We start from the raw sequence: 22,665 nt of genomic DNA on the forward strand, positions 1-22,665 counted from the left end.
CATTTAACTTTACTTTGTTAACAGCTGCGTAATTCTCCAAAGGTTGAGTGTGCCATAATTTATTTAAACATTCCCCTATTGATGGGTATTTGAATTGCTTCCTGTTTGAGGTTTTGATTATTTGTTATTACAACAATGCTGTACTGAATATCTTTGCATATGTGTCCATGTGTACTATCTAAGAATGTCTCTAAGTTAGATATCCAGGGGATAGAATTGGTGGGTCAAAAGATGGGCACATTTAAAGTTTTACATTTTTCAAAGTTTACAATTAAAGAATTAAACACTTTACCCACTAATTCCCTTTCTTCTGCAGAGAGTTCTATCCTGGGAACTGACATTGACCTTCAGACTATAGACAATGATGTTGTCAGCATGGAGATTTTCTTCAAAGCCTGGCTACATAACAATGGAACAGACCAAGAGCATATCCATCTTCTTCTTCCTTCACGATGTTTCAGCAACATTTCCAGAGCCAGAGATGATTCAAGTACACAGCCCCAAAAGACCTATTATATAGGCTATGATTATCCTAGTCTTGGATTAAGATTCTAGATTTGTGAGTCGTCAGAATACACATTAGTTGAGGTTTAGAGACTGAAGGAGGCTGTGCAGTGTAAGCACAAGGAGTAAGAAAAGAATTTCTAAAAAGTAACCACAGTTAGAAAAACTGAACCTAATTAAGCCTAGACAGCAAGGGCCAGTTAGTTTAGGAGCAAAGACTTAGATACCTCAATAATAGGGCAGCACCTAAACTAAACAAGAGCACAATGAATCATATATTTTTCTCAAGTTTTTCATTTTGAATTGTAATAGATATTATTGACATAATAACTTGAGGCATGCTGGTACCTCAACAATTATCAACAGGGCCTGTGAGAAGGTAAAGAACAAAGATTAAACCAAGATTAAATAGAGGTCTTCCGGATAGGAAGACATCAAACTGAGGTAAACTAAAACAACTACAGAAGCAGGTCCCACAGAGGACAACTAGTAGCCCAACTAGTAGAGGCGGGAGTTCAATGAGAAATATGGGTATAGACTCCCACTCCAAAAGGGGAAGACACATGGTGGTCCTTTCTTTCTGGGGATAGCCATCAGATCTTTACCCGCCACCCCTCCCCACACCCCCATTTCAACCTAGGGCCTGGGATGCCTTTGATGACTTACCTTGATTTCAATCTGTCTTTCCTTGGTGTGTAAATCTTCCCTGGACCTCCTTTCCACTCCTTTTGTCCAAGGCTGATGGTGCCAATTCCTCCCTGTCCCCTCTTCTGGAATCCACTTCATATCTGTTTTTCCCAAGCACTATGCTACCTCCTTTTCTGCATTATCTCATTTCATCTTCACCCACCACCATGAAGCAGGTACTGTTACCATATGTCATTGAATCTAAGATGCTATCAGTTATGAGATACACCATTACTTTATGTACCACGAAGAAAGAAAAACACTGCCAATTAAACATGACACAGTGCTTTCTATCACTTAGAAATATTATTTTATCCTTACTGAGAAGTTAAAGTAGTAAATAAGTGTTTGGAGTGTGTGTCTGGCCAATGGCAATTGTAAGACACATATAGAGATGTTAGTATGTGGGGGGGGAAATGTGTCTTAGAATCAATTAAATACCGATATTATCTCCCTGTTTTACAGATGAGAAAACTGAGACTTAGAGAAATTAGACATTTTCCCAGGACAACACAGAAAAATTAATAGCAGAATTTGAAGTTTTGCAACTCCAGAGCCCACTCTTAACTCTTAAGATTAGAAATCTATATTTTGTACATTTGACCACACTCAGCCCAGAAAACATTCATCAAACCCAGGTCTGTCTGCCTCCAGAACCTGGACCCTTACCTACTACACAGCCTGCTTCATGCTGGGCAGTTGTGAACAAAGATGCTGCCTCGTGCTGGGCACTTCTCTCATAAGGAGGGCTGGGGCCCTCCAAGGCCAGGAACTCCAGCAACCAGACTTTCAACTGTTGTACAGCACTTTCCCATGGTATAGTTGAGAATTTCTCTACCTTTCCCCTCCCTCTTTCCATGGCTTTCAGTACCAGGGTCAGAGCCAGAATGTTTATCTCCATCTGCAATCATTTTTCAGAAATTTGCAGGTCTTCTGGGTGCATGGTGGAACTTAGACCCAGATTCATCAGCTCTTCTACTAGGGAGGCCTACACTGGAATCCAGATGTTCAGGCACAATTGGAGTGAGATCTGGGGAAAGTAGCCCTCCTCCATGGTGGGTATGACCAACCTGAGAGTTTATACAACTACAATAAAGACCATACTATAGTTATCCATTGTTTAAAAAAAAAAAACTGCTGCATTACCACACTGGATTTCTGGAAATGTGGCTCACTATAAAAAATAAAACAAAACAATACAGAACGGTGAGCTCTTCTACTCTAGAATCTTTTGAGGACTGCTCCTCAGATGTTCACTCTGACTCCTTACAAGGTTCTCCACCCACTCCACCTTCTTCTGTAGCTGCCCAGGGCCCTTCCCCCCCACCCCTTCTCTAGGTGCTTCCCTCAGAGGCCTCCTTCTGACAGAGTGCACAGTCAGCTTCAGATGAGTGTCTTTTCTCGTTTCGTGGGTTTGGAGTCAGCCACCTCTGCATCTGGGTTCAGGGTGGTGAGAAGCACACCTGATTCTAGACTCTAGTCCTGGTAAGACAGTTTTCTCAGCTTTGGAATACTGTCGAGATTATGGTGCCAGTAGTTCTCAGCCCTGGCTGCAGTAAGAATCACATGAGGGACTTTTTAAAAATACCAGTATCTAGATTCCATCTCCAGAGATCCCACTTTCCTAGTGTGAGGTAGGGTCCAGACATCAGTGTCTTTTAAAAGTTCCTTAATAAAAAGGTGATTCTTATTGCAACCAGAGTTGAGAATCTCAGCCAGATGAACACAGCTCTCCAGTCCTAAAGCCCAGATATCTAACAATGGAGAAGTCAGGCACAGAGGAAATGAGGGGAGTCCTAGGCCAAGCCCTCCTACTGACTTCCTGGGCTCTGAGACACAGCAGGCCAAGACTGTCTTACCCAGAATTAATGTCTGCATCTGACTGCTGGGCCCAGGAGGGCCAGATGGATCTGACCTTTAATTCTGCCATCCTATCTCTTTTTCTACATTATTTCTGCTTTCGTTTTTATGTCATGTTTGTTAACAGTATTCAAACCTGGTATACATTTTATTGAAAAACTTTGTATTATCAAGACTGCAAGCCTAGTGCAACAGTATATTGTACACTGTGGCATGTGAATGTACCTGCCAGAGCAGAACCTTAATATAGAAGGGCATAATACCTTGATGAATAATTCATACCTAGGTGAAGCCCCCTCAGAATGGTTGTCTGTTGCCACAGTGATGCTCCAGAAGGTTCTACCTTCAGGTTTCTTTGGGGAATTAAAAAATAAACCATTTCAGGAACTTATTCCTCCCCCTCCCCTGAATGTCCCTAGAAGAGCCCACAGAGAAACAGTAGCTGTCAGCTGACTCCCTGACTTCTGCTTTCCTGCTCTTCCTTCATCTGACCTATAGTCTTGCCAAAGCTTAGCCAGAGGGAAGCAGCAGAGATCCCATCTGTGATTGCAAAGGGCCTCTGCATATCATAGTGTTGGCTGCCTCCTCCACAGAGGGCCCATGTTCCTCTCGGACTGGATCACAAGCTAGATCTCTCACTATGAGGCAACTGCTCAGCCAGCCCAGAAGTAAAACAAGTAAAAACCATATCAGATGCAGAGAATAAGTTAACTATTGTATTGAGCAACACTGTAGGTCCAGACCTGCTCTGCCTTTCCAAACCAATCATACTTTCCCCTTTCCACTCCCCTGCCTCCTCCCAAGCCTTACTTGCCTGGTGGATGTGGAATGGGTAGCAGATGTTGTCTCTTAATCACATAGCCTGAGGTAACTTGTGACAGACTATCCCTCCCCCAATGCCATTTTTATTGTAGTGTGCCTGAAATGTGATCTCCAAGAGCGACTCCTCAGCCCGTCCCTTCTCCCTGGCACAGCTGATGGCTCCTTGAGAATGGATGACCCCAAAGGAGACTTCAGCACACTCTACCAGATGGCCTCCCAGTCGTCAGCCTCTCGTTACAAGCTCCGGGTGATCAAGTATGGGATAAGGGAACTTCCCCAATCCATGCAAATGCTTATTCTTCCTGGTTCCAACTAGGAAGTCCTGAGGTAGAGGGCATCTCCAAGTGTCAGGCAGGTGGGAGTCAGTTCCAAAGCAGAAACTAGTTATGGGAGTGAAAGAGCAAGCTCAGGCTGCTCAGCATGTGGAGACAAATGGGCAGATGGTGGATGATATGCCTCAGTAGGACATTCTGAAACCTGGATGAGGTTTGGAAATCCAGAAAGTCTCTGAACACAAAGAAAAACAAGATCAGCAGTGTTTATCTATTCAGCAACTGTGTATTGAATACCCTGCTGTGTTTAGGCATCAGGACAGAGGTCTGACCTTCAAGGAACAAGGGGGTAGATAGGATCTACTCCTGCCTTGCCATTTCTCTAAGTACTAGAATTCCTGCTTCCAGGGGAACCAGTTCTTGGGTAAAATTAGCAATGATGGCAAAGACCACTTTTACTGCTTCCTAGGTCCTATCACAGTGCCTGTGCACAAGTATCTGAGTAAGCTTGTCCATGAGTTTGTGACTGCAGATGCTGCTGGGGAACTTTCTTAAATTTATTCTCTTTTTCTTTTTTTTTTTTTTTAAGAGATCAAGAGTGAGTCGGGGGGGGCGGGGGGGTGAGAGAGACAGAGGGAGAGAATGAATCTTAAGCAGGCTCCATGCCCAGTACAGAGCCCAACACAGGGCTTAATCTCACCACCCTGAGCTCATGACCTGAGCCAAAATCAAGAGTTGGACACTTAACTGACTGAGCCACCCAGGTACCCCAATTCATCCTCTTCTTAAATGCATCCTCTCTCAGCACTTGCCACAAGAGAGCCAGGACTGGGATGCAGATGGTTAGCATACTATCATGTTACATGGTTACTATAGCAGGGGTGTTCTGGAAGTATCCCCAGAAAAGTCACTTGGAATGGAATAAGCTCAGGAGAAGAAACATCCATCAGAGTCTAGATGGCTTTTCATGATGATGCTTCATTCATTGATTAACAGGCTTTGAGCATCTGCTATGTGCCAGATACCTTGCTAGGTGCTGGCCATGCTAAGGTAAATAATTCACAGGCCCTAACCCAAAGGATTTCACAATAGAGTCTTAGACATAAGCTGAATTTAAGCTGATCTGATGTCAAGGTTCTGCATATCACCGAGGAGACTTTCACTGCCATTGTCTCTTGCCAGGGCTCTAAATTCCAATGGGATCTGCGAGTCATTGACATATGGACTGCCCTTCATTCTCAGACCCACAAGCTGTTGGCAGCTGGACTGGGATGAGCTGGAGACAAATCAGCAGCACTTCCATGCCTTGTGTCACAGCCTGCTGGTAGGTGTCCATGTTCCCAGGTGAGGAGGTAGAAGAATGTTAAGGCACCAACCACAGAAGAGTAGCTAGCTTAATCCTACCTTGATCCCAAACCTGTCCCAGTTCTCAAGAGGACAGGAAAAAACTGGAACTACTCTGAAATGTGGATTAAATATGACTTGTCTTTGTTGGTTTCATGCTTAGAGAATACTTCCTGAACTCAGTTATATGACAGTAAACTTGAAAATCCCTAATTTTGTACATTTAAATGGAAACAGGGTATTTTCCGTAAGTAACTATATTTTAACACTTCTCTAACACTGGGCTGGACATTATGGTTTATTTAAATGAAGAACACCTAGACTGTGCCAGACATCTTGCTAAACTGTAGATATTCAATGGTAACATGAGAGACATTATCCATGGCCTCAAGAAACTTACTCTGTAATAAAAGAGACAGAATTTTATATATATGTATATATATACGTATATATAATATGTATATTATATATATTTAGAATTATATATAAATTACATAATTATAAAATGTAATTATGTATATAAATATTTAATTGTGAGAAGTTTATGAAGGAAAAGAAGAGCCTGGTGCCAGAAAGCCTCTCTGTGAAATGACATTTAAATTGAGACCTGCCAGTTTATGGGAATGAGAATTAGCCAGGTGAAGGGTGGCGGGAAGAGAATGCCTGGGAAAGGCATGTGCGAAGATCCCAAGCCTGGAAAGAGCTGAGAGAAGAATCAAGAATGGAAAGGCCATTGTGACTGAAACAGAGAGCCAAAAGGTGGGCTGGAGAAGTGAGCAGGGGTTAAATCATGCAAAGCTTTGTAGGTCAAGTTAAGGACCTTGGACTTGAAGTACAAAAAGAAATCATGAGAGATGATTTGAGTTTTTAAAAGATTACTTACACCAAACATTGGAAATGAACTGGCAGAAGCAAGAATGGGAACAAGAAAATGAGGTGGGAGAGGATTGTTGTAGTCTGGGCAAGAGATGATGGTGGCTTGGACTGGAATGTTGAAGTCAAGAAAAGTAAACCAATTAAAGAAATATTTTAGGGGCACTTGGGTGGCTCAGTTGGTTAAGCATCAGACTCTTGGTTTCAGCTCAGGTTGTGATCTCAGGGTCATGAGATGAGCCTGGCATCGGGCTCCCTGCTCAGTGGGCAGTCTGCTTGAGTTTCTTTCTGCCTTCTTCTCCCGCCCCCTCTGTTCCGCCCCCTCTTTTCCTCCCCCTCTGCTCCTTCCCCTGCTCCTATGCTCTCTCACTCTCTCTATCTCTCAAATGAATGAATAAAATCTTTAATTTTTTTAAAAAAGACATATTTTAGAGAGAGAGTCAGAACTTGGTGAAGGATTGGATGTAGGGAGTGAGGAAGAGGAAGGTATCAAATAACTGCTTGGTTTCTGATTCAAATATCTAAGTGGGTGCCCATTTCCTGAAATGGAAAAAAATAAAAGAGCTTAGGAACACTTAGAAAAGAGCATGAAACACTTGAAAAGCAAAATAAAACTGCAAATATAATCGAGGACAGGTCTAACTGCAAGTGGAAATAGAGGAACAGTTTGACCTAGTAGCATATGGGTGATCAGACCAGCACAGCAATGTGTCTCTTTCACTATCAGAAGCAGGCTTCTTTTTTCCTGTTTCAAAGCCCACACTCCCTTTTAGGCCCACCCACAGAGTTCCTGTTTCCTATCTGAAGAACACCCATCCCCTGTCTTTGCAGAGCCGAGACAACAGATACATCCTGACCGTCAGAGCCCAAGAGCTCAGTTGACTATTTACTCCACCCTATTCCTCAGGATCTGAGAGATGCTACATCACTCAGGAAGAATTTCCCTCAAGTGGCTTCCCTACATTCTTATAGTACATGATATTTTAAACAGACATTTGCATTTTAATACACTGCTAGAAGGAGTGTAAATTTTCTGGAAAGTGGTAACTACTTCAAAACTTTAATTTGATTGCTGGGAGTGTATGTAGGACAGGAAAACAATCAGCAAAGGGAGCACAGATGTATATACCAACATGCTTATCTCAGTGTTATTTACAGTGGTAAAAAATTCAAACCACCTAAATGTCCTAAATAGAGAAATGGTTAAATCAAAATAAGGGAAAGGTTATGGGAACAACAGTTCAGCCAAACAATTAAATATTATGTAGCCGGGGCGCCTGGGTGGCTCAGTCATTAAGCGTCTGCCTTCAGCTCAGGTCATGATTCCAGGTCCTGGGATCGAGCCCCACCTCGGGCTTTCTGCTCCGCGGGAGGCCTGCTTCTCCCTCTCCCACTCCCCCTGCTTGTGTTCCCTCTCTCGCTGTGTCTCTCTCTCTGTCAAATAAATAAATAAAATCTTTAAATAAATAAATAAATAAATAAATAAATATTATGTAGCCATTAAAAATAAGGATGGGAAAGAGTATTCTATTCCCTCCTGGCTTACATATATAAATCAGACTCTTCCTGCCTCTGAATTTGACATTTGAGCATCTAATATTTATTTATTTATTTATTCATTCATTCACTCACTCATTCATTCATTAACAAATATTTATTGAGCACTATATGCCAGGTACCATTATAAAGGCCAAAGAGACTCTTATTTATCACTTCTCTATCGTGGAAATTCACAATTATGTGGCTGACCCATCACTAGTAGATTACCCATGATTTGGAGCACTTACTAGGGGCTAGTCACTTAACCAAGTGCTTTGCATGCTTTATCTCACTTAATCCTCACAATAATTCTGTGAGATAGGGATTGTTGTCCCCATTTTTACACGTGTAGAAGACTGAAGTCTATAGAGATCAAGTGACTTACCAAAAGTCACATAGCTACCAAAGTGGCCAAGTCAGAATTTGAACCTAGTTCATTGACTACAAAGCCCCATGCTTTTAACTTTCTTGCTAAATTCCCTACCCGGGATGTAGCCAGATAAACATAGCCTACAACCCTGATGCTGATTCTCCCCTCACTTAACACCCCAGGCTTCTGTACTTCGCTGGACTTGAATTCACTTAAGGTGATGGGGTACTTGTAATAGCTCCTCACCCATCTTGTGTTACTGTTGTCTCTACTCTGTGTTTGTTCCACATCAGCAGATTAAAGAACACGCTCCTTTTCTGGAAAAGACAGAAGCAAAACAGTGTTTGAATGGCTCTTCCTTCTTTGCTTTTCACATGACATATCCGAGTAGCAAAAATCCTAAAAGGCAGTGTGTTATACAGGGGAGAATTCCCCACAAACCTCTTCTGTTGCATTCAACAACAAATCTTTCTCCAGTACCTACTATGTGACAAGACCTTATTTAGAGTTTGAACCTCTCTGATGCTATATTTACAAGTTTTCAGCACTTCTCTAACTCCTTGATTTTCTAGTCTTTCTTACACCTTTTTCATATGTTCTTTTAAAATCTGATGTCCTCAGCTCTCTGTGTAACTCTAGTCTTCTGTTTCTTACTGTGATATTTCCCCTCCAGCTAACTTCTCATTCTAACTTCTGTCTTTCTGTTAATAGCGGCACCACCATTGTCTGCTCATCCAGGCTTGAAACCTCAGTGACCTCCAGCCTTCTTGTCCTTTACACCCACTTCATCACTAAGTCATATCAGTTTTCTTCTCATGAGTTGTAACTGTCCCTTCCTTCCTGTCCCTGCTGTTTATTCTCACCAAGGCTTCTTCAGTAAACTCCTAACTAGTTTCCCTACCTCCAATTTCTCCCTCTTCTAATTTGCCCTGTTTGTTAGACCCCGTTAATCTTCCTGAAGCACTCCCCTGACTGCCACATGTTTTTCAGAGGTGCCAATACCCAGCGACGTAAGCCTTGCCTGTTCTCTCCCCATGGCATCTGCTGCATGTTTTTCTCCTCTCCATTCTTATCATCACCATCCTAGTTCAGAGTCTGTTTACCTCTTCCCTGTAATGTTGCAATAATCTCTTGTCTCAGTGCCTTTAGTGTTTCCCTTCCCAGTCCATTTTATATACTGCCACCAGTTTAATCTTCTTGAGACACAGCACTGATCCTGCCACTCTTCAGCTTAAAGATATTTTGTGGCTTATTATTGATTATACTTTAAAGTTCATATTCCTTAGCCAGTATTCAGACTCTAGTCCATCTCCCATCATCCCCTTTCATGCACCATAGAGTCCAGCCAAATTAATATACAAACTTTAAATTGCCACACCTTTGAACCTTTGTTCATATTGTCCCTTCTCCTCTCTCACCATATGTTCAAACCCTACCCCATCCTGAAAAACTCAGCTCAAATGGTACTTCTGCAATGAGGTCTTTCTGGATTCCTTTATTTATCATTAGACATTTGTGTGGTCTATTTTCTTTTTAGGGAAAAGAATGTTTCTATTAGCTTTTCAAATATATGATCTTATGATTTGGGTTAAAGTCTGTGATATAAGTCTGACTACCCAGACTCCAAGTTAATAGGATTGCCTCTTCCTGGCATTTCTACCATTTTCCCATTTTACCAACTAATTTCTCAGCCTTAGTCAAAGTTAAGTTCAGAGTAGAAATTCTCCCTTTGTTACCTCTCTTTTTGGGGAGTCAAGGCAAGGAAGCTTCCTAATCTATTGTGGTAAAATGTAGTTTGTATTGTCCATGAAAAGCATGGGCTTCGAAATCAGATGGCCCTAGGTTCCTGACAGCTTCATTATTTCCCAACTGTGTGAATTCAGGTAACATATTTAACCTCTCTATGCAACAGTATATTCATTTATTTGAAACCTTAACAAACCTAGTGGCCCCATTTGGCTAATCTCTGCATAAATGGTACACAAAGAAGCACTATCCAGAGGCCAAAAAGTAATTTTAAAATTTATTTGTACTTTCAAAGAACACCAAAGAGGAAATAGTTCATAACCCACAATGACATTTCTCAAATATTCTTCCTTCACTCCTCAATTATATCTAACCAGGAGCTATTCCAAGAGCCTTTCACACACACACACACACACACACACACACACACACACTTTAAAAAAAATAAAACTCTATCTACATCACCAGTCCCTGTTCCTCTACCTTCTTCCCTCTCTCAGCTATATACATATTCTATAGATTGGCTTAGCCCCTCTGACATAGTCTGCCTCCCCCTCAGGTCCTGTCTCTCTCTTCCTATTTAAAACATCCAGGAATAGAATTCACAAGGCTTCTCCTTTTGTGAGTAGAAGTAGAGTGGGGGAGAATGAAAAAAGTAGAGTGGGGGAGAATGAAAAAAGTAGAGTGGGGGAGAAAAAAAAAAGGTGCATGACAGACACACATTAGTAACTCTTGTCCCTGTCACATGTTAAATAGAGACAACAGGATATATCTCATATAGTTTTTAAGATGATTAAATAATATTGCATGTTTAAAGCACCTAGCTTATGTCTGGCATATGATTTGCATGTGGTGGTTGGTTAGCTGTTCTATGATTTACATTTGTTTCTTTTTTTTTAATAGATTCTAATTCTCTGGAGATATTCTCCATTTTTTCACCTATTTTTTTTTAAAGATTTTATTTATTTATTTGTCAGAGAGAGAGAGTATAAGCAGGGGAAGCGGCAGGCAGAGGGAGAAGCAGGCTCCCTGCTGAGCAAGGAGCCCAATGTGGGACTCAATCCCAGGATCCTGGGATCATGACCTGAGTCCAAGGCAGACACTTAACTGACTGAGCCACTCATATGTTCCTTTTTCACCTGTTTTCTTGAACATACTAATCATAGCTATTTTAAAGTTCTTGTATGCCAATCCCAATACCTGGATCACCTGTGGCTTTGTTTTAGCTCTCTTTTTTTCTTCTGATTTTCAGACATGTGGTCCTGTCTTTTGGTGTACCTGGTAATATTCTAATGAAAGATGCTCAGTGTGTCTAAATAAATCGCAGAGGCTCCAGTTGGTATTCCTCTAGAGAGGGTCCATCCTGACCCTGCACTATGCAGATAGAGTGATGACACATCATCCTATTCTACTCAGAAGCTGTATTGAGTCCAGGCTGGACTGCAGTCCTACTAAGGCTCCATCTACCCCTGGTTTGCTCTTGGCCTTCCAGGATTTTCCCCTGAAACCTAGTATATTATGTGCATCCCCTTCCCTTGGACAACCCCAACTCTAATCACTCTATCCCAAGTCTGTTAAAATACACCGCTTCTAAAGGCTTTCTCTTGGGCGTTTTTGCCTCCTGCTCCATGTAGCCCCCATATTTGGTAAATGTGCTGAGTGAAAAATTGGTTTGAGTACCCACCCCACCCCTGGCTGGTCTCCTTCAAAAGATCTGCTGGTTTCTCTGTTCCCTTGCAAGTGCCTCAGCATATGCAAATCCTAGATTCTCAGCTCCCACCTGCTCTCCCTCCAACTCAGAATCAACATGCACCCTCAGGGTAAAAGCAGTTGCAGTAATTTCCTCATCTCTCTGGATTCTTCCCTCTCCAGAAACTTAGCTACCTCTCATTTTCATTGTCTCAGCATCTCCTCACTGCCTTCAGACAAATGGTTTCTGTATATTCCAGCTTTTCTAGCTGTTCTAGGCAAGAGAACCAGTGTGCCTCTGGCCATTCCATCCCACTCAGATGTAGAAGGAGATGCTTATTAAATGTTCATTCATCCCCCACTTCACATCCCTTATTCAGCTAGACAGCCTGTAATACATTTTCTGGTTTACTCTCAGCCAGTTGGCTGGCTCCACCAAGTTCTCATTTTCAGGTTCCTGGGTTTCCTTACAACTATAAGCATAGCTCAGTTCATTCAATGCTGTCTCTTTCTCTGCCCCCTTCTTTTAGAGTAGTTCTTCTGAACAAAGTCCACACTGCCATAATTAAATTCTAATCCTTAGTACCAGCCCACCAGTCCTCATCAACTATAAACGTCATGTAACTTTTCTAATTACACTTTACACATGCTCTAAATCTTAGTTGACTACAGCCTTAAATGTTGTTCCATCCCCTGATTTTCTTAGGTGAGAATTGACTGTTATATCTTTCCATCCTCCTCATAGATTATTTTGTTTTATTTGAGTATTTTACTTCCTTTTCCTCAGAAGAATATCACTTCATCAGATAAGCAAGGCTCTTGATAAACCCATTCCCTGGCCCTTCCTGAAAGATGTGTGCCATCCATCCATTCCCATAAATTTCACTCTTAGATCAATCCAGACCACAAGAGAACAATGTGTTTTTACTTCATTCTCTGGAACTTTTATAGATCTATATCTAAGAATTATACATTACTTTTAATTTCACAAAATTTAGTAAATATTATCTAATAATTATTCAATATATTTTTGTTAAAAAAGTTAACACTTCATGGTGCCAGTTGTTTGCCTGAAGCAGTTCTAAAGACTTCACAAATATTAATTTATATATTTATAAACCATCTGTTGAAGTAGGAATAATTATCTTTTTTTTTTTTACAAATGGAGAAATTGAGGCCTAGAGAGGTTAAATAGTTTTCCAAGATTACACAGCTAGTAAATGGTAGAGCCAGGATGGAATCCAGAAAGGTTGACTCCAGGACCCAAACTCTTAACCACTCTATAACCATATGAAGTTCATTATCATATTGATTGCAGGAGTTCTCTGAAATACATCCACTCCTCAGTAAGGATCCATAAGATAACTTCTCAAACACTTTTATCAGGAAAAGCTGTGGAGCTCCCTTTTAGCAAAAGTGGGTGGTTTGCATTTCTCTGAGCTTACCTAATCTTGGCTCTTTTATTGCCCTACCCTTATTTTTCCTTTGTCCAATCCCTTGTGTATTTTATCTTTTTTGTATTGTTGCATTTTTCTAAACTGGCATAACTGCGGAATGTGGTAGAGAATTAATATATAAATAAATAAATAAATAAATAAAATTAATTTTTCTAAGTATTTATGAGATGAATTTATCCATCACCAGGAAAACATAATTTCAATTACCAAATCCTACTGTGTAGTCTCAGTTATGTAGCTAATGACTCACTTTCCACATCCTCATTTCTCTTACAAAGTCATGTCTGTATGAACTAGAAAAAGAAATGAAAATACCACCTAGGTCTTTCAATTTCCTACTTAAAATGTCAGAGTCTCTTGAGACACATTCCAGAGCTTTACAGGCCATGTCTGCCCTAATTGGCCACAGCAGTGACAGAATTCAAGCCAGGATGTGTCCAGCAGGAGAGTAACTACATAGGCAATGACCTGGTTGGGCTGTAAATGGGTGGGGAAATGGAAAGTCCTTGGTTACATTAGGCAAAGAGTCAAGAACAAGAATCCAAGCTGAGAGTGGGGTGATAGCAGGTCAGGAGCCATTAAAAAAAAAATCAGAATGAAGTTAGTGTGTTGGGCTGCAGGGGAAACAGACAGATGCTAGAACAGACAGCAGGCTAACATGGGATCCATGGGCTTCTTGTGACCCAGCCTTGTCTGTTTCTCTTGCTTCTTTTACCATGCCCCTTCCATCCTTTATTCCAGTCACACTAATAAATTGCTAAATGTACCCCAAATATGCCAAACTGTTCCACACCTCCGTACCTTTTTTTTCATGCTGCTTCCTTTCTTTTGCCTCTCCCTGACAAATATCTACCCATTTTTTCCAGATTCTGCTTAAATACCTTCACTAGGAAGCTATTCCTGCCCCCACCACAGCCTGCCCCCACTCATTTTTTTGCCCTTTACCCACCCATATACCTGGTGCTCACATCTATCTTGACCTTCACAGCAGTGGTAAAGGGTATGAGGGTGTACCTTAGCATTCTGATGTGAGAAATGTCATATTGTATTTTTTTCTAACCCAAGTTTAGAAAATATTAATCCCCAAGAACTAGGATGTTGACACACCCAATATCTTTATGAGTGCCTCTCCCTGACTCATACTCAAAATCCTAGAGCCCTTAGGGCGCCTGGGTGGCTCAGTCGTTAAGCGTCTGCCTTCGGCTCAGGTCATGATCCCAGGGTCCTGGGATTGAGTCCCACATCGGGCTCCCTGCTTGGCGGGAAGCCTGCTTCTCCCTCTCCCACTCCCCTTGCTTGTGTTCCTGCTCTCGCTGTCTCTCTCTCTGTCAAATAGATAAATAAAATCTTAAAAAAAAAAAAAAAATCCTAGAGCCCTAATAGTCCAGAAAATGTGGAAAATGGCCCTCTGGTCTTCAATACACCTCCAGTACAATGTTGAATAGAATTGGCAAGAGCAGACATCTTTGTCTTGTTCCTGACTTCAGGGGCAAAGCATCTGGTCTTTCATCACTACTTATGATGTTAGCTGTGGGATTTTTGTAGAACTCTTTGTCAGGTTAAGTTCCACTCTGTTTCTCATTTGTTCATGAAAGGGTTTTGGATTTTATCAAATGCTTTTTCTGCATGCATTGAGATGATTATGTAGTTTTTGTCCTTTATTCTAGAAACATGGTGTATTACATTGTTTGATTTTGGGGTATTAAACCAACCTTGCATTCCTGGGATAAATCCCACGTGGTTGTGATATATATAGTTGATCCTTGAACAACGTAGGGGGCTAGGGGTACCAACCTCCCATGCAGTCAAATCCATGTATAACTTTTGACTTCCCAAAAACTAATTGCTGAATTTGGTCCCAGGACATCATATTGATGGCAGACCAAGGAAGTGCCAGTTTGGTGAGATTAAAGATCTTACCCGTTATAATAAATTCCCATCCATCCTGGCAAGGCCTATACTGGTATCATTAAACTTGTCCTTTCTACTTCTGTCTCCCCATTAGCTATATCCTCTTCCTTTCCTTTGCTATCTGTAAAGGACCCCTTTGGCTGCAACTAACAGACCAATCCAACTCTAACTTAAGTAAGTAAGAGTTTATTTTTCTGATATAACAAGAAATGTGGGGACAGGCAATTCTGAGACTGATACCATCAAAGACCCAGGATCTTTGCATTTTTCCACTGCAGCCTCCATAGCAAACGTACTTCATCCTTATGCCTGTTCCTCATGTGGCTATTGTGCCTTAAGACCAAGCCCTATCCTAAGGAAAAGGAGTATGGTCAAGAGGCAAAAAGCCTGCCAGCATATTATAAAGCTTTTCCAGAAATCTCACACAGCAACTTCTGCTTATGTCTCATTATTTAAATCTAGGTCACATGTCACCCCAGACCAATCACTGAAAAACTGAAAAATGTGTAGAGAGAAAGGAGAGGGGCAGGGAGGGTAGTGGCCAGTCAACCAACAGTGGTTACCACGCCTTCTTTCCCAGCCTTAGAAATTAGAAGTTAGGGCAGAGGTGGGGGAGAATGAGCTTGGAGTATGGCATGCCCTTCAACTCTGCCGCTGTCCATACCTGTTCTAAACAGAATCAGTGCCCACCTTCTAAAATCTAAGCTCCCTAGCACCTTCTGTAGCAAACACAACAAATACAGATACATTTTTTACCTGCTTTCTGGTAAATTCAGCATCTAACTCATTCTCCTTATTTTAGAATTAGCGAAGGGGCACCTGGCATGTGACTCTTGATCTTGGGGTTGTGAGTTCAAGCCCCGTGTTGGGTGTAGAGATTACTTAAAAATAAAATCTTTTTTTTAAAGATTTTATTTCTTTTTATTTAGTTGATAGAGAGACACATGAGAGGGAGCACAAGCAGGGGGAGTGGCAGAGGGAGAAGCAGGCTTCCCGCTGAGCAGAGAGCCTGATGCGGGGCTCGATCCCAGGACCCTGGGATCATGACCCGAGCCGAAGGCAGACACTTAACGACTGAGCCACCCAGGTGCCTCTTAAAAATAAAATCTTAAAAAATAGAATTAGCAAAAACAGATTTTGTCATCTGCCATCATTAAGCATTGTTCAATTTGAAGACCCCAAAAGCTAATCTTCTGGGACATCCCATGTCTTTTCTCAGCCTCACATACCTGCCCTGGCAGCTAAACATTTCCATCACAGGTACAACTGCCTGTACCTACAAGTCAACCCATGACCTGGATCAAGCTTGGATCCTGGACTTCAGATCTCTAGTGCCATTAACCACTATCCGGATAGGAAAGGGTTAGAAATTCAGAGTCCAAAATAAGGACCTTAAAATTCAACTTCCCTATCTCTCACTTTCCCCAAATGTTCCTGGGAATTACAGATTAAGTTAATATATTTATCAAACTCTAACAAGTGCATTTGCCTCTCTTCCTTCCAGAGCCTTCTGCTAACCTCTCTGTAAACCGGCCCAGAGGTTCTAAAGCATTCTGTAAAATCCTTTCAACTCGATCTCTTGCCAGTCCTCTGATATTCCACACATCAGGAGTTACTTTTGAGAGGCTTCATTCAATCCTGCATACTATTTCTCTAATAGGAACTTAGCTATTGTCTCAAAATCCATAGGCACAAATTCTAGGGATCATACTTTTTCTGTGTGCAACATTCAAAGTTTCTTAGTAACGCCACAACATAGCAGTCATGAACTTATTCCATTAACACCGAGGTGTAAGAAATGTCACATTGCTTTAAAAAAAAAGTCCAGAAAATGTCTATTGCCATAGTTTAGCCCCCCAGGGACTTGCCACAGTGACAAGATTTTCTATTCTCTTTCTCACCCTAATTAGAAGGGTGACCAACCACCCCCATTTGCCCATGACTGAGGGGTTTCCTGGGATGTAAGACTTTCATTACTAAAAATGGGCAAACCAGAAGAATTGGTCATCCTAAATACTGGACTAACATTAATTTACAAACCTTCCATTTACTATATTATAAGCTCTCAAGGGGCAAGGAACATGTCTAATGAATTTCTGTATACCCATGCCTAGTGCTTGGGACATAACAGGCACTCAATACATTCTTAATAAATAAACTAATTCACAAACAATGCATAAACGAGCATAAAAATAGAAGATTAAATAATTGTAATAATCCAAGCCTGATCTACATCAGAAGTTATTTGAGCCAGTTAAAATGGAATGCCCCGCCACTTGCTACTTACCCCTTCCAGAGAACATCCCTTCCAGGCTTAAAGAGGCCATGTCCTCAGAGCAGGGGCAAATCTCCCCACACACAAAAACACACCATGATTTCTACATCATCTATTTACAATTTAATGAATTTGAGAAGGATCAGGTAGACTTTCCATCGCATTTTGGGTCTGTTTTTCAAGAAGACAGCACATTACCAAATATAAGCAAAATGTTAAGAAAGCATAAACTTCTGAAGGTAGCTACCACCCGCCCAGCCTACCAGACCTCCTCAGAGTTCTGTGCTGCACAACGTGACGACACTGCTTTTAAGTGTCCAGAACCTTCCACACCACCTCCACCCCAGCACATTCCCCCTGAGGTATAACAATAATGTTTCAGCAAGGCTTTTCGTGTGCTTCACTGTGTCACTTTCCACTTGTCTTCCACAAGACACTGATGTTCCTTTATCCCCTAAGATCTTTTTTCCTCTGTCTGCCTTTCCTCTCATATTATTTCTTCCAACTTTTTGTATAAGTTAAGAGTGGGGTAGAACTAGTATGCTTTCTTTCATCTTCTGTAACAGGGAGGCTGTTACGTTTGTGCCAGGTGTAAGTGATGATCACCTCCAGCAAGAGGGCACAATTTACAGATGATTTTAACAGTTCTGACTCCACATTTCTTGGAGTTTAGTGGTTTTCCTTGAAACACTACCACAGCAAATTGCCTTATTCCCATGCCTGATTTAAAAGGGCACACCTGGGGCGCCTGGGTGGCTCAGTTGGTTAAGCGACTGCCTTCAGCTCAGGTCATGGTCCCAGGGTCCTGGGATCGAGCCCCGCATCAGGCTCCCTGCTCGGCGGGAAGCCTGCTTCTCTCTTTCCCACTCCCCCTGCTTGTGTTCCCTCTCTCGCTGTCTCTCTCTGTCAAATAAATAAATAAAATCTTTAAAAAAATAAAAGGGCACACCTACAAAATCCGGATATGTCCACATCTCTCTTCTCCTTAGCCATGGCACATGACAGAGTCACCCCTCTGTTCTGAAGTAGCTTTCACTCGGTGTCATTGCCCCCAGAATTCTGACCCTTCTTTTTGTCCTGTGATGGGCTGAGTTGATCTCAAGGGCCCTGTCCCCCACGTACCTACTCATACCTAAGCTTTTTTCTCCCTGCTCTCTCCTCCTCCTCTCTCTTGGCAGGTGACTTTGACCACCTTCTTAAACCCTTTCTGGGTATTCCAGGGATATCCCCTAGCCAGCCCACTCTGATCTGAGTTGTGCAATACAACCAGATTTTTTTCACCCTCAAAATAAGACTTGAATTTTCACAAGTCTCTGTTTCAAGACTCTGTTTTTTAAGAATTATAATTCTCAAAATTCTACATTTACCATTGAGGAATATGTTAGCCATCTCCGGGGTGAACACCTACTTCAGGTTAAAGGGCATCTCTTGTCGCTGCATTGTTAACCCTTTTGTGTACAACTCCAAGCTGAGAGGAAGAGCAGTACCTTGGGGTACTAGCAACTTAAGCAGAAATCCCTCTCTCCCAGGCCAGAGTAAAATGGTTTGGGCCTCCCTGACACCTCCAGAGAAACTTGGGGAAGTCTTGATGGGGATTGATCTTTAAAACATGCCAAAGACTGAAGGTGAACCAGCATTTATATATGTTCTTGTTTCAGAAAAGAGAATGGCTGCTGTTGGCCAAAGGGGAGCCCCTGAGCGGAGGACACAGCCTGAGACAGCCTGCCAACACCTTCTATGTGATTGTGCCATCACGCTCCCCCACTCTGCTGGTGAAGGCAGTGGCCACTCGGGAACTGATGCTGCCCAGCCCCTTCCCCCTGCTGCCTGAGGACCCACCTGATGACAGCCTTAAGATTATGGAGGCACGTGGAGCTCGGATCTCATGGGACAGACAGAGGGAGAGAAGAGTTGGGAGTTGGAGAAAGGGATGAGGGAGAGGAGCGAGCCTGTGGGGGAAAGGACTGGGGAGCAGAGGGAGAAGTGGTTGTGCCAAAAAGGTGGTGGAGGGTCAGTAATGTGATGTGTGTCTGTGTGATGGTGTGTTCCCACAGGTCTTTCTCTGCATTGTGTGTGTGCAGATGTGGGTACCTGCTTGTGTGCATCTGTTTTTGTTTGTTGAGGAAAAGGTAGCCAGTGTAGGCATCCAGGATAGGAAGGGCTTCAAAATGAGACTCCCAGACAACAGAGGGAACTGCGCTGCTGGCCGTTTTCTCCCCCTTCTCCCGCTCCTCCCCCTCCTCCTCCTCTCTTCCTTGGATCTGGATTCTGGATTTCCTCTGCCAGCCTCCCCTGGCTGAGGGCAGGAGGAGGGGCTCTGGGCAAGGAGAACTGGAACCACATCACTGCTGGATCACTGGCTTATGTGTAGAGAGGACAGAGCCTGGGATTGTGTTCTTGCCTTGGCGGCCATGGGCATGCAGAGAGAGGTGGGCACGAGTGGTCATGGCTCACTCAATGTCTCACTTCGGGGCCAGTGGTTCCTGGCACAGGATATTGTGGCCGGAAAACCTGACTGCTCAGGAATGCTGTGCTTGTGTGTCCTCAGGCTATGCTCACCTCACAGGCCAGGCAGAGAACTCAGTGTACTCGACCGGCAGACTGTGAGCACCCCCAGGCCTCGGACACCCCCTCCCGCCGGATCCCTTGTAACCCTCACAGCACTCCAGCCCCTCTCAGAATTCCATGACACACTTCTTGGGGTCAGACTATTCCGCGTCCCTAACCACTCAAGGTTGCCATCTACTTGTTATACTCTTGCCAGAACTGTACATCATCACAAGCACTCAGATCTGGGGGCCAGGACACCCAGTGGGACCCACATCTATTTCAGTCTTCAGTGAAGCGCTGGATCTTCACACATCCTCCAGCCTCTCACACTCCAAGTTCTCTGCCTGACATCTTGTGTTCTGTGACCTCAAGTTCCCTGGGTAAGCCTCCTCTTGTCTCTTCATCAGAGCGTGCTGGACAGCCTGGAACTAGAGCCCACCTACAACCCCTTGCAGGCTTGGAGCCACCTGTACTCACACCTGAGCAGCACCTTTATCAAGCCTCAGGACCGGCTCCACCCAAGCTGGGAGAGCCGGGCCCTGAGAAAGGTACAGCTCCCTCCCTGCTCCCCTTCCTCCCCATTGCACCCAGAGAGAGCCCTCCTACCCTATCCTCAACTCCCCTCTCCCCGAAATCAAGGGAGTAGCCCACTGCCCTGGGATTCCCCCCCCCCCCCCCACCATGGAGGAGAGAACCAAGCCAACAGCGGAAGAAGAAAACGACCAGTGTTTTGCCCTAGACAAAGGAAATTACAACCCCTGCCTGGTAGGGACGCTTTTCTGCCTGGGCACTGGGCATTTACATATGATAATGTTTAGGTATCTTAACTGTAGCACTTATGATAACTCATTAGTCATTTAACAGACCATTGTCCCACTAAGCAAACTGACAGCACCAAGACCACAACTTCTGTTTAAAGAAGAGGCTAAATGGAAGGTGGAAAAATAAATGTCCAAAGGGAAGGAAATTAGCATTTACTGAACACCAGCCATTTGCCAGGTTTTGTGACAAGTGCTTTCACATGTGTCTTTCTCATTTAATCCTCACAGCGTCCCTGCAAGGTAAGTGTTAATGCTCATTGTACAGATGAGGAAAAGGAGGCTGACCAAGGTTAGTCAACTGGAGTCAGGGCTTTAGCAATAAGAGTTAAAGAGAGAAAAGGAATTGAGGGTGGAGTTATTTTTATGAAATTCATATTCTATAATATTTCCCTTTGTCCCTATTAATCTTTTCCTAGTTTCTCAGTAACAAAACTTTAGAAACTCCTGCTTTGCCTTAGCTGAAGTTATAAAAGAAAGATCTTTCCAAACTACAGTCAATCTAGAGATGGGAGAAGAGCCCTCCACAAGTTAGTTAGCTGGTACGCAAGCTAACAGAGGAGGGACACTCAGCCAGGAGATGGGCACTGTGGAGACGAGCCCAGGGGACTCCACTGCCCTGGGCCTTGAGGCTGTCACTCAAGGGATGGAACACATGAAGGAGTTAGGATAGGAGAAAACAGGAAACAGGACAGGAGATCAGGAACTGTGGTCTGGGCTTCAGAGAAGTCAGCTTGCTTTCTTTGCAGGCTGGGCAGTTACAGACAAACCGAGTTCGAGCCACAGTGGCCCCCCTGCCTATGACTCCAACCCCTGGCAGAGCCCCCCAGATGCCAGCAGCCAGCAAGTCTTCCTCAGAAGCCTTCTTCTGGCCTTCCAAGGAGGAAGTGGGGGAGGAGAAAGAGGAGGAGTATCCCTGGGGACCCTGAGTCCCCAGCGCCAGAGCCCAGCTGCCCTGCTCAACCACATCCATACTAAGGCTCATGCAATGAATGGCTTTCCGTGGTGAGACTTGCTTTCTGTCCACTTGAGCCTCTGTGAGCTCCAGGTGACTGGGAAACAGAGCCTTCCCCTCCTCTGTCTTCTGTGTTGCTACCGCCCCGGCCCCTGCCACTCAGGCCCAGAAGAGACACACCTGAACTTTTTCCTTCTCCAAGCAGGAGTTCATTTTCTTTTGGATCATTTGATACCATTAACACAGATGAAGATTAAATACCCAGTAAGTCTCCACTATTGTTAAGAGCATTCCCAACCCTGAATTTCTCCTTGTAGTTCCCTGTAAGCAGGTAGATGAGGTCAGGTCACCTTTGGGAAACTGGACCTCAGGAGGCAAGGACAAGGTTTTCAGAGCTCATGAAAAATAAGTACATTGAAATTTAAGCCTCATTCCGAAGCCTATGCTCTTCCCACTACACCCACCACACGGCAGTTCCCTTCGACCTTCAAACAGAAAAATGGTTGGTGCTTCAGTACCTATAGGTAAAGTGTGTGTGCGCGCATATGCACGTGTGTGGATTTGTGTGTGTTGGGGCAGGTGGTGTCATATAGCTGAGAACAGGAGGAAAAGATGGTGTGAAAAAGACCTATTGCCTTCCTATTCTCCTCTCCCCGTGCCTGTCCACCTTTCTGTTGGCCCTCTCCATCCATGGAATAACTACCATTTATAAAATGCTTAATCTGTGCTTCAGACTGCACTAAGAACTTGAGAAACTTAACTCCTTTCACACAAACAACCCTGTGAAGTAGAATCTGTTGTTGAGTTTTCCCATTTTACAAAGGGGCATTGAGGGAAACTGAGGGTTACAGATGTTATACAACTCACCCAGCGTCCCAGAGACAGGCTCAAGCCCAAGTGGGCCTGAGTGGACCACCTAGGCTCTCATCCACCACAATGCTCAACTCACCTCCCTGGGACCCCTTCCTCCTTCTGTGGCCCCCCATACATTCT

General features: G+C 43.3%; 1 protein-coding gene across 1 annotated transcript in view; it reads left to right on the forward strand.

Annotated features, from left to right (window-relative positions):
* The window catches only part of M1AP (meiosis 1 associated protein), a 71,534-nt gene extending 48,947 nt beyond the window's left edge, over positions 1-22,587 (forward strand). Inside the window, exons 5-11 of the mRNA XM_032410612.1 lie at positions 317-490; positions 3,966-4,128; positions 5,328-5,469; positions 19,008-19,214; positions 20,307-20,447; positions 20,949-20,960; positions 21,467-22,587. Coding sequence (XP_032266503.1) covers positions 317-490; positions 3,966-4,128; positions 5,328-5,469; positions 19,008-19,214; positions 20,307-20,447; positions 20,949-20,960; positions 21,467-21,646 — 1,019 coding nt within the window. The 3' untranslated portion in view covers positions 21,647-22,587. The remainder of the gene's footprint in view (positions 1-316; positions 491-3,965; positions 4,129-5,327; positions 5,470-19,007; positions 19,215-20,306; positions 20,448-20,948; positions 20,961-21,466) is intronic.
* Positions 22,588-22,665: the final 78 nt, after the last annotated feature.

This window comes from Phoca vitulina, unplaced genomic scaffold (genome assembly GCF_004348235.1).
Source record: "Phoca vitulina isolate PV1807 unplaced genomic scaffold, GSC_HSeal_1.0 scaffold12, whole genome shotgun sequence".
NCBI classification, from domain to species: Eukaryota; Metazoa; Chordata; class Mammalia; order Carnivora; family Phocidae; genus Phoca; species Phoca vitulina.